The 13,084-nt window shown below is 36.5% G+C and overlaps 1 protein-coding gene across 1 annotated transcript in view; it reads left to right on the top strand.

Moving 5' to 3' along the window:
* Nucleotides 1–13,084, top strand: part of ARHGAP15 (Rho GTPase activating protein 15) — a 639,510-nt gene that overhangs the window by 109,388 nt on the left and 517,038 nt on the right. Inside the window, exon 6 of the mRNA XM_003822828.5 lies at nucleotides 11,724–11,813. Coding sequence (XP_003822876.1) covers nucleotides 11,724–11,813 — 90 coding nt within the window. The remainder of the gene's footprint in view (nucleotides 1–11,723; nucleotides 11,814–13,084) is intronic.

The following is a 13,084-nucleotide window of genomic DNA, read 5'->3' as shown; positions in this document are numbered from 1 at the left end:
CTAAATGCCTATCAATGATAGATTGGATAAAGAAAATGTGGTACATATAGACCATGGAATACTGTGCAGCTATAAAAAGGAATGAGATCATGACCTTTGCAGGGACATGGATGGAGTGGAAATCATTGTCCTTAGCAAACTAACACAGGAACAGAAAAACACACTTATAAGTGGGAGCTGAATAATGAGAACACATGCATAGAGTGTGGGGAACAACAAATACTGGGGCCTGTTGGAGGTGGGTGGTGGGGAGAGGGACAGCATCAGGAAGAATAGCTAATAGATGCTGGGCTTAATACATTGGTGATGGGATGATCTGTGCAGCAAACCACCATGACACACATTTAACTATGTAACAAAACTGCACATCCTGCACATGTACCCTGAACCTAAAAATGGAAGAAAAAAAATGTATTTTTAAAAGGTACAATGTGATCTTTTGATGCATGTATACATTGTGGAATGATTAAATCAAGCTATTAACACTTCCATTACCTAATTTTTTGTGCGCAATGAAAACATTTAAAATATAATCAGTGATTTTTAAGTACATAGGATGTTATTAATTACAGTTACCATGCTGTACAATGGATCTCTAGAATTTATTATTCTTGTCTAATAGAATTTTGTACTCTTTGAGCAACATCTCCCCATACCCTTCCCCCAAACCCCCAGACCCTGGTAAGTACTATTCTACTCTCTGCTTCTATGAGTTTGACGTTATAAAAATTTTACTTTTAATAACAGAAAACTCTTCCAAGGCATTTAATGAACTATTAACTTTTCCAAACCACTCATTCAGCCATAACCTTGAAAGCAAAAATGGGCAACGTAAAAGGCCTCATTAAAATAATTTGTTTTCAGCCTGGCCCACATATGGAGACCCTGTCTCTACAAAAGTTTTTTTTAAAAGATTAGTTGGGTGCAGTGGCCCATGCCTAGGATCCCAGTACTTTGGGAGCCCAAGGCAGGTGGATCACCTGAGGTCAGGAGTTTGAGACTAGCCTGTCCAACATGGAGAAACCCCATCTCTACTAAAAATACAAAAATTAGTTGGGTGTGGTGGTGCACACCTGTAACCTGAGCTACTTAGGAGGCTGAGGCACAAAAATTGCTTGAACCCAGGAGGTGGTGGTTGCAGTGAGCCGAGATCCCATCACTGCCCTCCACCCTGGGTGATAGAGTGAGACTCTGTCTCAAAAAAAAAAAAAAAAAAAAAAAAAAACACACACACACATGCACACATGGTGGTCATGCACCTCTAAGTCCAGCTACGTGGGAGGCCAAAGCAGGAGGATCACTTGAACCCAGGTGTTTGAGGCCGCAGTGAGCTATGATTAAGTCACTGCACTACAGCCTAGGCAATAGAATGAGGCTCTGTCTCTAAAAAAATAAAACCAAATAAAATAAAATAAAATAAATAATAATTTGTTTACTTTTAAAAAATATTGTTTACTTTCAATATGAGTAATGAACACACACATTAATTAAATAATGCAATATATCTAATGCTCATTCAGTGTAGTATGACTTTAACAACAAAATGAACTTATTTATGGAGGGAAAATGATGTGATTTAGCAAAAAGATGAAAATAGTTTCAATCAGAAAGCTATTCATGAATTATTGAGTATTCCGTGCAAAATGAATATGGAATGATTTTATCTTTGTAGAGTGAGTATTGAGCCCTTATTCAGACCCCTGCTTAAGAAGATCATGAAAAAATGGAGGGGCAAACAAAAGATCTATCAGCCTTAGACTAATGAAGGCATTTTAAAATCTTTGTTTAATCATTTAATTCTCATAATAGTAGTACTCTTGCCACATCAGCATGGTTATCATTGATGCAGTATGTTAGTATAGCTGTAGATTGCACCATCATATGGCCTCATCATACATTTAATGATTAGAAAAAACAAGTTACAGTTCAAAATCTGAAGGATAATGGGTAGAGATGGAAATACAGAGAAGAAAAAAAGGAAATTAAAGTTCAGTGTTTTATTAATGTAAACTTTGGAAGGAAAAAATCAAGTGATCGATATTGCTATAAATGAAGCCATGTTCTCTGGTTATATTTTTTTCTAGCTTTGGCCATTAACTATAATAAAGTCTGTATCTTACGTAATTTTTAATAACCACAAAAATCCATGAAATTGACAGGATTCTTTACAAATGGATCAGAGCTTACTGTCCCTCAATAAACCTCACCTTAGGCTCTATCAGAAAACTATTTTAATTATGAAGCTTGTCTCTCTGTGGTTTTTCATTTTGGCCAATGAAATGCATCTGTTTTGGAGCTTGCATTTCTCTAAGATAAAATGAGCTTTTACCCCACAGTGCATTTTTTAATTTATAGAGTATATGTATAGTCTTTCTTAAAAATTCACTACTAAATTGAAATGCTCTGAGAAGCAGTATCACATTAGGTAGAAACAGGGGCTTTCAAGTCAGATCACCTGGGTTAGGAATCCTAGGTTCATATTTTACTTGCTGCTCTAGTTTATTTTCAAATATTAATGATAAATTTATTTTCACATATTTCTTGGCTATCTCAACTGCAATATGACATTAACAAGGGTGACTATCTCATAGAACTATATGTGAGAAAATTGATGCAATGTGCCTCACACAGAGCAAACATAATAAATCTTAATTGTATTTAACGTTGTCGTTATTACTACATGAAGCAATAGAGTATAGTGGTTAGGAGTAGTGGCAGATGAGGGAAGGGTAAAGGGAGAATGTGGGAAAGATCTGCATGTGCCTAGAAGTCTTTTCGCTCACATTCCAGTGGTAAGTATAAATAATTGGCCACATTCTGATGCAAATGGGGCTGGGAATAAAGTCTTCAGCTGGCGAGCTGCTTCCCAATGACAACTCAAGGCACTTGAAGAGGGAGCACAGCACACATTTTGGTGGAGAACGATTCACCTCTGCCACAGCGAGAGCAACATCAGTGGTCTCAATCCTGGTTTTCTGGAAGACAAAGCCTGAATTAAGAGCCTGACTTTATCTGGGAGGTACAAATCCAGGACAAGAGAGTGAAGTGAAAAGGAAGTCAGGCCAGAAGTGATGGGCAGTGGTACAGGGATGTTACCATGTTGGCTTTCCACTACAATGAGCTTCAAAGAGACGGAGAGAAAAGGGTCTGCAAGTACACTGGTGAAAGCTTAAAGCAATCTGTGGGAGGAAGGGAGCAGAAGAAGGAAAAGGAATTTATCTCCCATATTTCTTCCCATTTCCTGCACTTTTCCCATTTCCTGCACTTTTGATTAAAGTTCACCACCCAGAGTCTTCACTTGCCTGCATCAGTTGGACCTGCCTCAGCCATGGGAGGCTACTCAGAAAGCCAGGTCCCACTCCTGCAAAGTGTCATTTCATCTAAAGTAGGAAGTGGTGGAAGGAGCCAAAGGCCCTTCTATAGTCTGGCAGCCTAGGGGGAAAGTCTGGTATTCCAAGAAGGTGGCTGGTCATTCTCAAGAGGTGGACTGCATTGCCCAGGCAGGGCTGGTCATCTGCAGGGACAGCTGAGGTTGACTGAGTGGATGACAGTCTAAGAGGAAACTCTGAGGAGGCACCTGAGACATCAAAAGTGTACCCAAGCTATTCACCTTGCAGAAATAAATTGCCTTTTTAATGTAAATGTAAAACTATATCAGTTGAGAAATATAATCATTATATTTATTCCAGCAAGATTCAGAAACAAATACAATAGGTGCTCATTTCTTGAAAAGTGTAGAATACTTTCTCCTCAAAAACAAACAAAAAGCACATAACATTCTAGTGCCCACAATCACTAACAAAGGTTTATTTTTCTGAAAATGTGGTTTGATTTGGTCATGTAATATACTGAGAAATTTCACTGTAGAAACAATTTCTGTTATTATTAACATCATTTATATTCATATACATAAAACCCACATCTTATAATCAAAGTATCCTCTTTTATGTTGACAGGGGCCATACTTTAGACATTAATAAGATCAGGTATCCATTCAGCCCTCTTTCCTAAATCATTTTGCCCAAATGAGAATATATAAATGAGTTTTATCCTCCTCCATGAACGATTTTCCAGAATCAAAACCAGTTATGTGATAAAACTTAATTCCTCTAAACAGATTTTGTGTTTCGTGTTTCAAAATGATAAGAACAATCTGAGTCTATATTCTGGAATAGCAATTAATCCAAAATAAAAAATGGCGCTAATAACCTATTTCATAAAATCCGAGCTTTGTCTCTCTTTTTGAACCACATCTAGTAATAAGGGTAAGAGGCTGTGCGGCCAAATGATTTGTGGCCTGCGTATATGCCCAATCTTCATCATGGAAGCTATCATCAAGCTAAAGAGCATCTGGCCTTTGATATTTTCTTAATATACATTAAAAGACTATGGACCCCAAATATCCCATAAAGAAAAATGGGAAACTTAATCCCACAGGTTTAATCTAAGTCAGAGAAAAAAGTATTACAGAGAAAATACTCTTAGCTATTATTGGGAAATGGTGAAGATAGACGAAGAGAATAATAAAAATCAGAAGTGCAAGAGACCTAGGGTCAATTTTTAATGACTTCACATTCCTCTAAAAAAGAGGCTTTTATGTTTTATTGTCCAAAAGCAGTAACTCTTAAATAATTCTATTTAAGTATTTTAAAAATCAGTCATTTCTATTTTAAGTTTACCCCAGAAGAGATATGGTGTGTACATTCTTAGATTTAAATTCATATTTAGTCATTTTTTATAAAGTGTATTTTTATAATGATGTAGAATATGATCCATTGGCATCATGCTGTTCATTAGCAGACTTTTTCTTGTGTTTTATAGCTGTAGAATCGGAAATGTTTTCTATTAAAGGATTCTTTAATTTCAGGCTTCTTGAATAAAATCTTGATTGTCTTCCAAATAAATTCTACAACTTTTCTGAACTACTTATTCCAATATTTAACATTTAAACACTGAGAATTTCTTCTTCTAATAATCTCGATTCCCTAAAACTGCTCTTCAGGCATAGGTCTTTCTGCTGTAGCTTTGTGAAAATGAACTACTTATTAGGACCATTTTTACACAATCCTCCAGCTACTTATTCTAGTTTTCTCTTTTTAAAGAGAATATATTTATTATTACTTAATAACTTTGTTTTTTTATCTGTCATACTTTTGAATTCACCCTAAATCTCTATTAGCTTTGATTGTACCATATGATCAGTTCTTACTTAAAGTTGGTATAAAATGGAAATATTATCCCATATGTACTTCTCACTTTGTAAACTGTCATTCTGAAATGTATTATTTATTTTTATTTGTTAATGCATTGGAATCAATCCAGATATTTTTCATTGTCATTCTCTATCCAGTTCCTCAATTATTTCAATAGTTCACAAATAACTGTTGAACACTTATTTGGGGCCACTTTGCTAGATTCTGGAAAAATAAAGAACCATAAGGCAAACCCATTCTCTTACTGGATAGCTAGGGGAAAAAAAACACACCAAAAAGGAGTAGCAATGTGTGACTAACAAGAGTTGTAACACAGTATGTTTCAAAGTAGGGGAAATGGTGGAAGGAGTGAGTGACTACCTGCAGAGGGAAAATTCTCCCTGTGGATATTTTTATTTTTTTAAGTTGTGTCATGAAAATGAGCAAGATTACGGCAGATGGTAGGCAAGCAGGGTAGATTGAAGAGAGAGATAAATGTATTTCAGATGAAAAGAATGAATGCATACTCAAATCCCAAATGTCTGGCGTTGTGAAAACACATTGCATTTTGGAAACTGCCACGGATGTAGCGTAGCTGGTGTGAAGAATGGGAGAACGCATAGAACCGAGAGGGATGGTTGGAGGAGGACAGAAAGGAGCTCGTATACCTTACCAAGGGATTTGGACACTATCCCATAGATAAATTTTCCATAATAAACAACGTGAGGTTTGTGTCTCACATTGAACGAAAAAAGGTCAAAATACAGAGAATGAATTGCAAGGGTTTTTGAGTGGCCACAGAGGCAAGAGGTAGAAGAATTCTTGCGAGAGAAAATAAGAACTCTACTGAGGTTAAGGTCATGAGACGGAGAAAAAGGAACTAATTCCAGAATTCGAGACTTTGTGCCTTTTGATTATGGATGGTGAAAGAAAGGAGGGAGTTAAGAAACTTTCAGGTGAAGTGAGTGAAGGGATTATTAAGCAAGACAAGCAATAGAGAAAAGGAGGCAGGTAGGAGAAGAAGATAATGATTTCACTGAGGTGACTGTGCTACACTCTCATGGTAATGTAGAAAATATAATTCTGACACATCAGAGGGAGCTGGAGGCCAGAGGCACCCATTGAGGGGTCAACATATGGCAGGTAATGGGACAAGACTAGGGGCAAGACCAAAACCCATAGGAATCACATGAGTGAGGAGAAATGATGAGGGCCTAGAACGCTAAACCTGGGGTTACTAACATTTAGAAAGTGGGAAGAGGAAGAGGACTCAGTGGAAGAAACTGAAAGGGAAGAGTATAAAAGGTGAAATGCTTCCATGGCCAAGAAACAAGAAGGCTCTAAGGAGAAGGGCCAACGGAATCTAACAGTGCAGAGTTCAAGTCAGATGCAGATGGGAAACAAGGCATCAGATTGTTTTTGTTGACCTTAATGGTTAAGACATTTTAGAAAAGTCAAAGAAGGAAGTAAATGTCAGACTGCAGTGTTGAAGAAGAGAATGGAGTCTGAGCAAACAGAGAACATGAATTGAGGAGAAGGACAAATCTGGCAATAACGGAAAGGAAATAAGTGAGATTGAGAAAAAGTGAGGGTGTGGAGTTGATGCTTGCTTTTTTTCTTCTTCTTTTTTTTTTTTTAAACGGGTAATGAACATGGTTAGAGGCTGAAGGACACAATCTATTTGAGGGGGAGAAAGTAGAACGAAATGTGAAATTCTTATTCTTGGGCAACTCAGGAAATGAGGGACAAGACTGGATGAAATTAGGAACTAGAGATAAATAAGCCTTGGGCAGAAGAAGTATCTCTTCCTCTGAGGCAAAGCAGGACATGCCTTGTGAGTCCTTTTTGTGCTTTATGGTACTGACAGGTCAGGTAATTTTGACACTCACAGAGGCCACTGTCCTGCCAAGGCATGGGAGTTTATTAGACAGATGGGCCAGTCACAGTCCCAGAATTTTGGGGCTGGAAGACAAAGTGGGAAATGACACAGGAAAAAAATGGAAAATGTGAATTATTATTCTTGGACCTGAAAAAGCCATTTTTAGGTGAACTAGTAGGAGGAAAAGATGAGTGTGGAGGGGAGGCCATGGATTCCATTGTGATCAAGAACTTCAAACTTGGAATCTGATAAAAGTAAATTCGGATTCTTTCTAATTCTCAGGCACTTTCTAAGTACATGACCTTATGTCAAGCACTTGGCCGCTCTCTGCTTGGGTTTCTTCATGTATAAGTTGAAAGCAATGGTAATATTTTCACAAGATTGTTGTAAGAAGTAAATGAGAAATCAATATTAAGCTTTCAGAGTGCAATAGAGGAAGCTATCATTAAACTTTATATTCATTTGTTTATTTGGATTACACAGACTAAGTATGAAAGTGGGAAGAGTTGTGACTGTTCCAGCACAAGGGCTGTGATCTCCATGAAGTCAGAACAAACCATTTCGTGGGGTGGACTTATAAGGGTTGAAGCTTTCAGAGAGCAGTGTCAAGAGGAAGAAGAGAAAGTGACTAGGAACACATACAAAGTATCTTAAGCAGAGTCAAAGGCCCAGCTGAAGAAGGTAGACATTATTTGTAATATTGCTACCCTAAGTAGTCAAAAGTTATTTCTCCAGTGTTCGGGGATATGGGGAATATTATGGAGGGGCAAGCAGATGAGAGCGATATCCTTGGAGGAGAGGGCAGGTGGAGGAGGTGGTTGAAGTGACTGTGGAATCAGGAATATAGGACATGAAAGGAAGTGAAGCCAGGAAGGAATTCAGAGACTGGGAGATTGCACAAAGGTCAATGATTTTAATAGCATCAGAAACACACGTAACAGGGTGGGGATAAGAAAATCTCCAGAAATGGAATCTGTCAGATGAGCAGCAGAATGAAAATCACTGAAGTGGAGACAAGGTGAAGGAGTGAGATTGTAAGGAGTGCAAGAGACGGGCAAGGTCCTGGAGAGGATGGCCACAGACAGGATTTGGATTGTGATAAACCCGTGCCAGGTACTGTGGAATTTGCCTTAGGAGGCTGTAGGGTAAACACATCTGATAGCAATAGCTTAACAATCTCTTTGGAATGACCCTCTATGGCAGACACACCTGAATGTGTGTTTCAAGCTAGGGAATCCAGGAACAGCTAACCTGGAGATTTGTTCCTTGTCCGTGAGGAACACCTGAGCCCTCATCCAGTCTCGTGGATCACAGGCTGCACAGGGGAATGAGGCTCTGAGTTTTGGGTTGGAAGAAGGTTGCCAGGTGGAGGTCCTTAAGGGGAGGGCTTTAAGTGAAAATGCTATATAAACTGCATGCTGGTAGCAAGAGGTTGTGGTTTTCCTGCCCAGCCCTCCGCCACTGGGCTGTGGAGCCCGCTGCTGCTGCTGGTGCATTCTTGTACGTGAGGTGTTTCTCCTGTCCAACCTGGCACCACTGGCCTCTTTCCCCGGTATGTAAACCCTTAAAATCCCATATCTTGTTTGCTGGCTCTGGGTCTCATCTTTGGCCTCTTGAACCTCAGCCCTATTGGGTTAATAAGGATTCAGCACAACAGATGCTGATGAGAACATTTTGAGATTGACAAAGCCAGATGATGAGAAAACTGTAAAAGCTTAGACTGTTTTACCCACAGGTTTCCTTTAGCTCTATAGCATATGGAGTTTGTAGGTAATTATACAGAAATCTAAAGCTAATGTGAGATTTTTCAAGGAAGAGTCAGTATCTCCCTTATCCCTGGAGTTCAGGGAGCCCAGCACAGTGGGTAACACATTGACACATAGTAGGTGTGCAATAAATGTTAATTGAGTGACTTTGTGTAATCTCACATTTAATCCAAATATGAGTACGTTGAACTGTTTCTCACTTTTCCAAATCACAAAGACTGCTTAACCATTTAAAAAAAAATACAAATCTTAATTGCTGTAAAATTGGGAATTTTAAGACACTAAAGTCTTCCTTCCAAAGCACAAAAGCTAGTTGCATTTTGGTATTTTTCCTTCATTCATGAATTCAGCAAATATTCATTGAACAACAACTATGTGCCAGGCACTGTTCCATACATTGGGAAAAACAGTAGAGGAAAAGGCAAACAAGGCCCTAGCTCAGGGAGATTAATTCTAGTGGGGGAAACACAGACAGTCAGCATATAAAAATATATATGTTAATTTCAGTTAGGAGGAGGGCTGCAGTGAAATTAAAACAAGTAGTGGGATGGAGAGTAACCAGGAGTACTGGAGTACAGCTCTTTTATATAAAAGACAGTCAAAGAAGACCTCTGACAAGGTGACATTTAACTGGGAACTGAAGGATAAGAAGGAGCCAGCCGTGTGAAGATTGGGAGGTATTCCAGGTAAACAGGTGGTGTAAAGGACCTACGGCAAGATCACGTTTAACTGAGAAGGACAAAAACAAGATGAATATGTCTATTCTGGAGTCTAGTGAGAAAGCCATAGCTTTTCCCAAATTCTTACATGTTTTTAGCATATGATCACAGTGTCTATTCAATTTTTAAGGGCTGCATCATGGTTAAGAACAGTCTCTGCAGTGACACTGCTTGGATCTAAATCCTGGCCTCTCCTTTTCTAGCTGGGTAACCTTGAGGAAATTTACCTAACTATTCTGGCAGGTTTTCTTACCTACAACTTAGTGATGATAATACCTACCTCATACAGTTGTGAATGTAAGATTTCACAGAATCATTTGGTTAATATTTATTGCACACTTATTTTGTGTCCATGTGTTAGCCACAGTGCTGGGCCCTAGAACTCCAGAGGCAAGGAAAATACGGAATCTTCCTCATATTAGCCTTAGACTTCTGTATAATTGCCCACAAACTCTCTATGATACAGAGGTTATACACTAAATGAATTATCAATAATTGTTGTACGTAGGTAAGTACCTGGAACATAAAAAGTGCTTCTTAAAATAATTATACCTTTTTTCCCCCTGACTTGACTGTATGGGAAAAATAAGCCATTTTGTTACGTACTCTTAATGATTATTTTCGTTGGTTCTGAGTATCCCCTAATGTAATTAAATCTATAAGAAGCATGTTGTTGTTAATTTTTCTACATCATAAATCACTTAGACTATCATTATCATGCTTTGAAATCTAAAATAGTGATCACCTGGGTGGCAGAGCGTGGGTGAAACAATAAAAACTTTTCACTGATCAAAATCTCTTTAAAGAGCATGGCTCATTTTGATGGGTTTCTCCTGAGGTTACTAAATAAGAACAACAAAAAAGGTAGATATGCTATCAAATTCTATCCTGCCGGCTGGGTTTATCCTGTAGGAAAGTTATACAATGTTTCAAAAAAAAATTCAGTTGCCAGAAAAAAGTCTCATAATTTACCATAAAAAAACAAATTTCTGGCTTCTGAAAAAGCCTATTTATGTTGAACTTATAGAATTGGATATAATGGCTAAGAGGCAACAAACATGGACAGAATATGTTTTTAAAACATATTTACCATTCTTTCATAATTTCATGTTTTATCCTAATGTTCATAATATTAAAAACATTGGCTAAAAATATTATAAGCTTCATATACTAAAATTCTGAAGTATTTTATGGACAATGACTTGAGAAAGTATGGAATCTATAGAGAAACCTAGAAAATTTATCTGTGGAGAAACTTCCTGAAAAAATAGTAAAGAAATTCTCAACTAGTAAACTTTTTAAAAAATAATTGGCGGTATGGAGGTATGCCAATGTAAAGTTGTATAAGTATGATTAACTTGAATCAAGTGAAAATATGAAAAGACAAATGTGGGTGATATTCCTATTGATTATTGTAAATTATTGAAATAAAAAACATCTTTTAAGTAATACCCACATTGTAATTGTGTAATAGGAAGCACACATTTTAATCCTTTTGGTCTAAGTTAAATTTACCAAATGAAATTATATTTGTGTGTATAGTCTTAAAGTCTGAAAAGTGAATTTCTAAAAGGCATAGTTGATACTTAATAAATATGTATTGAATTTGCTAACATGTGAAACACAAACCTGAAAGGGGAATTGGAGATTAATCCACCTGCTCAATTTTCTAGATGATGTAGTCAGATTCTAAGCAACTCTACTATAGTCGCAAAGCTAAATCTCTATAACAGTTTTTTGCATTGCACTATGATTTATCAATTTTTTCTTTTACAGTTAGGTCTAAAAGTAATATAACTTAACATGCTTTTATGTTACTTTAGACATTGAAGAGCAATATTCCATATTACTAAATAGCAGATTTTAAAACTTTCATTATTCTTAAATTACTAAAGAATACCATCTCAAAATATCAGTATTCTAGATATTAATTTTTCCTATGGTTTATAGTTAATTAAATAATTTTAAAAATAAGTCTCTAATTTTAGACATTGAAAAAAATTAGGTCCCAAATGAAAATTCCTACAAATTAGGTTTCCCCTGGGGAAAACAAAAAAGGCATTATATCATAAATATGTATAGCTGCTAACTCAATAAACCCCTATTTCTCTGACATCTATCTACAGTGTTGCATCCTGTTATTCTTACTTCATTTTTGTGATTACAGAAAACTGGGCACAAACCAGAAAGTGTGGATTTGTGTGGAGCACACATTGAATGGGCCAAGGAAAAATCGAGCAGAAAGAATGTCTTTCAGGTAAGAATGTTACATATATTCAATTTATTCCTATTCTCTCTAAATCTGAGCTCTCTTGGGTAACTAAAATAAGACTACCTTCTTGTGATGTGCTCATGTACATGAACTCGTTGTCTGAAGGTCATGAAAGGCGACTCCTCTTCCCAGTTGAATCTTTGGTTTTGTTGCTTTTTTTCTGGCGACTGATTGCTATCTAAACACAAAATATATGTTGCACGTTGATTAATATAAACACACAAAAGTCATTGAAGTTTGCAGTATATGTGATAGATGTCTGGAGTTCAAACATGGGATGTTTGACTTAAGTAGATTTGATCTAGAATTTTCAGATGCACACAAACTAAGACTCACCAAGTATAAGCTATTTACATTCATTGACACTCTTGCCTTCCAGTCATTAATTACATTTACCAGTATAACTTACAAGAATGGAGAGGGCTGAACAGCTATAAAAAATAGATTCTTTCATATTGCTTACTTCAGTTTTTTGAAAAAAAAAGTTGATTAATAATTACAATCATATTTGATTGAATGGCAAGAACCAGATGAAATCCTTGAGAGAGATAAAATTGGAAAATGTAATTTCACACGTTACCAAAATCACCTAATTTGCATGATTTATCTGGTAATTAATAATTTGAGATCTTGGAGTTTGATTTTTGTTCTATTTTATATGAAATTTAATTTTATATTTCTAAAGTAACCAGTAATTAGATATATTTTAGAATTTATATAATTTAGTAGAAGAGAGATAGATTATAATAATTATTTTTTAAATTAAATGTCTTCTGAGAGCATGTTGGCCCTTGAATAAAAGTCAATTCTTCTACTCTTAAATGCTTTGCTGAAATTAATATTGGGTCCTATGGAAGCATAGGTAGGTGACATTTTCTACCGACACTCTCACTGAGGGGAAGAAGCTGGTTTCCAGTTCGGTTTGTATTTTCCAGATGCTATTCAGGTATATCCAAATAATTTGGGTCCATAAAATATTTTAACACATTCTAGAATAAATTACTTTTCTGGTTCTAGTTTTATTTTGCTTAGGTATAGAGATTCTTTATCAAACAAGAAAGTGAGAGAATATATGCAATTATTATTTGTCAATTAAAAATAAAATTTAAAAAGGAAGGAAGGAAATAAAAGGGAGAGAGAAAAGATAGAAGAAAACCAAACACGCTTGTCCTGAAATCAATGCTCTAAAGCTGAAAGTGACTAAAATGTGGCTTTACAGAATCAAAAAGGAGAAATAAACTTTCTTTTAAAGGGAG

This window comes from Pan paniscus, chromosome 13, assembly GCF_029289425.2.
Source record: "Pan paniscus chromosome 13, NHGRI_mPanPan1-v2.0_pri, whole genome shotgun sequence".
Taxonomy (NCBI): Eukaryota; Metazoa; Chordata; class Mammalia; order Primates; family Hominidae; genus Pan; species Pan paniscus.
Note: the sequence above shows the minus strand (reverse complement) of the source record. Positions and strands in the feature narration are given on the sequence as shown.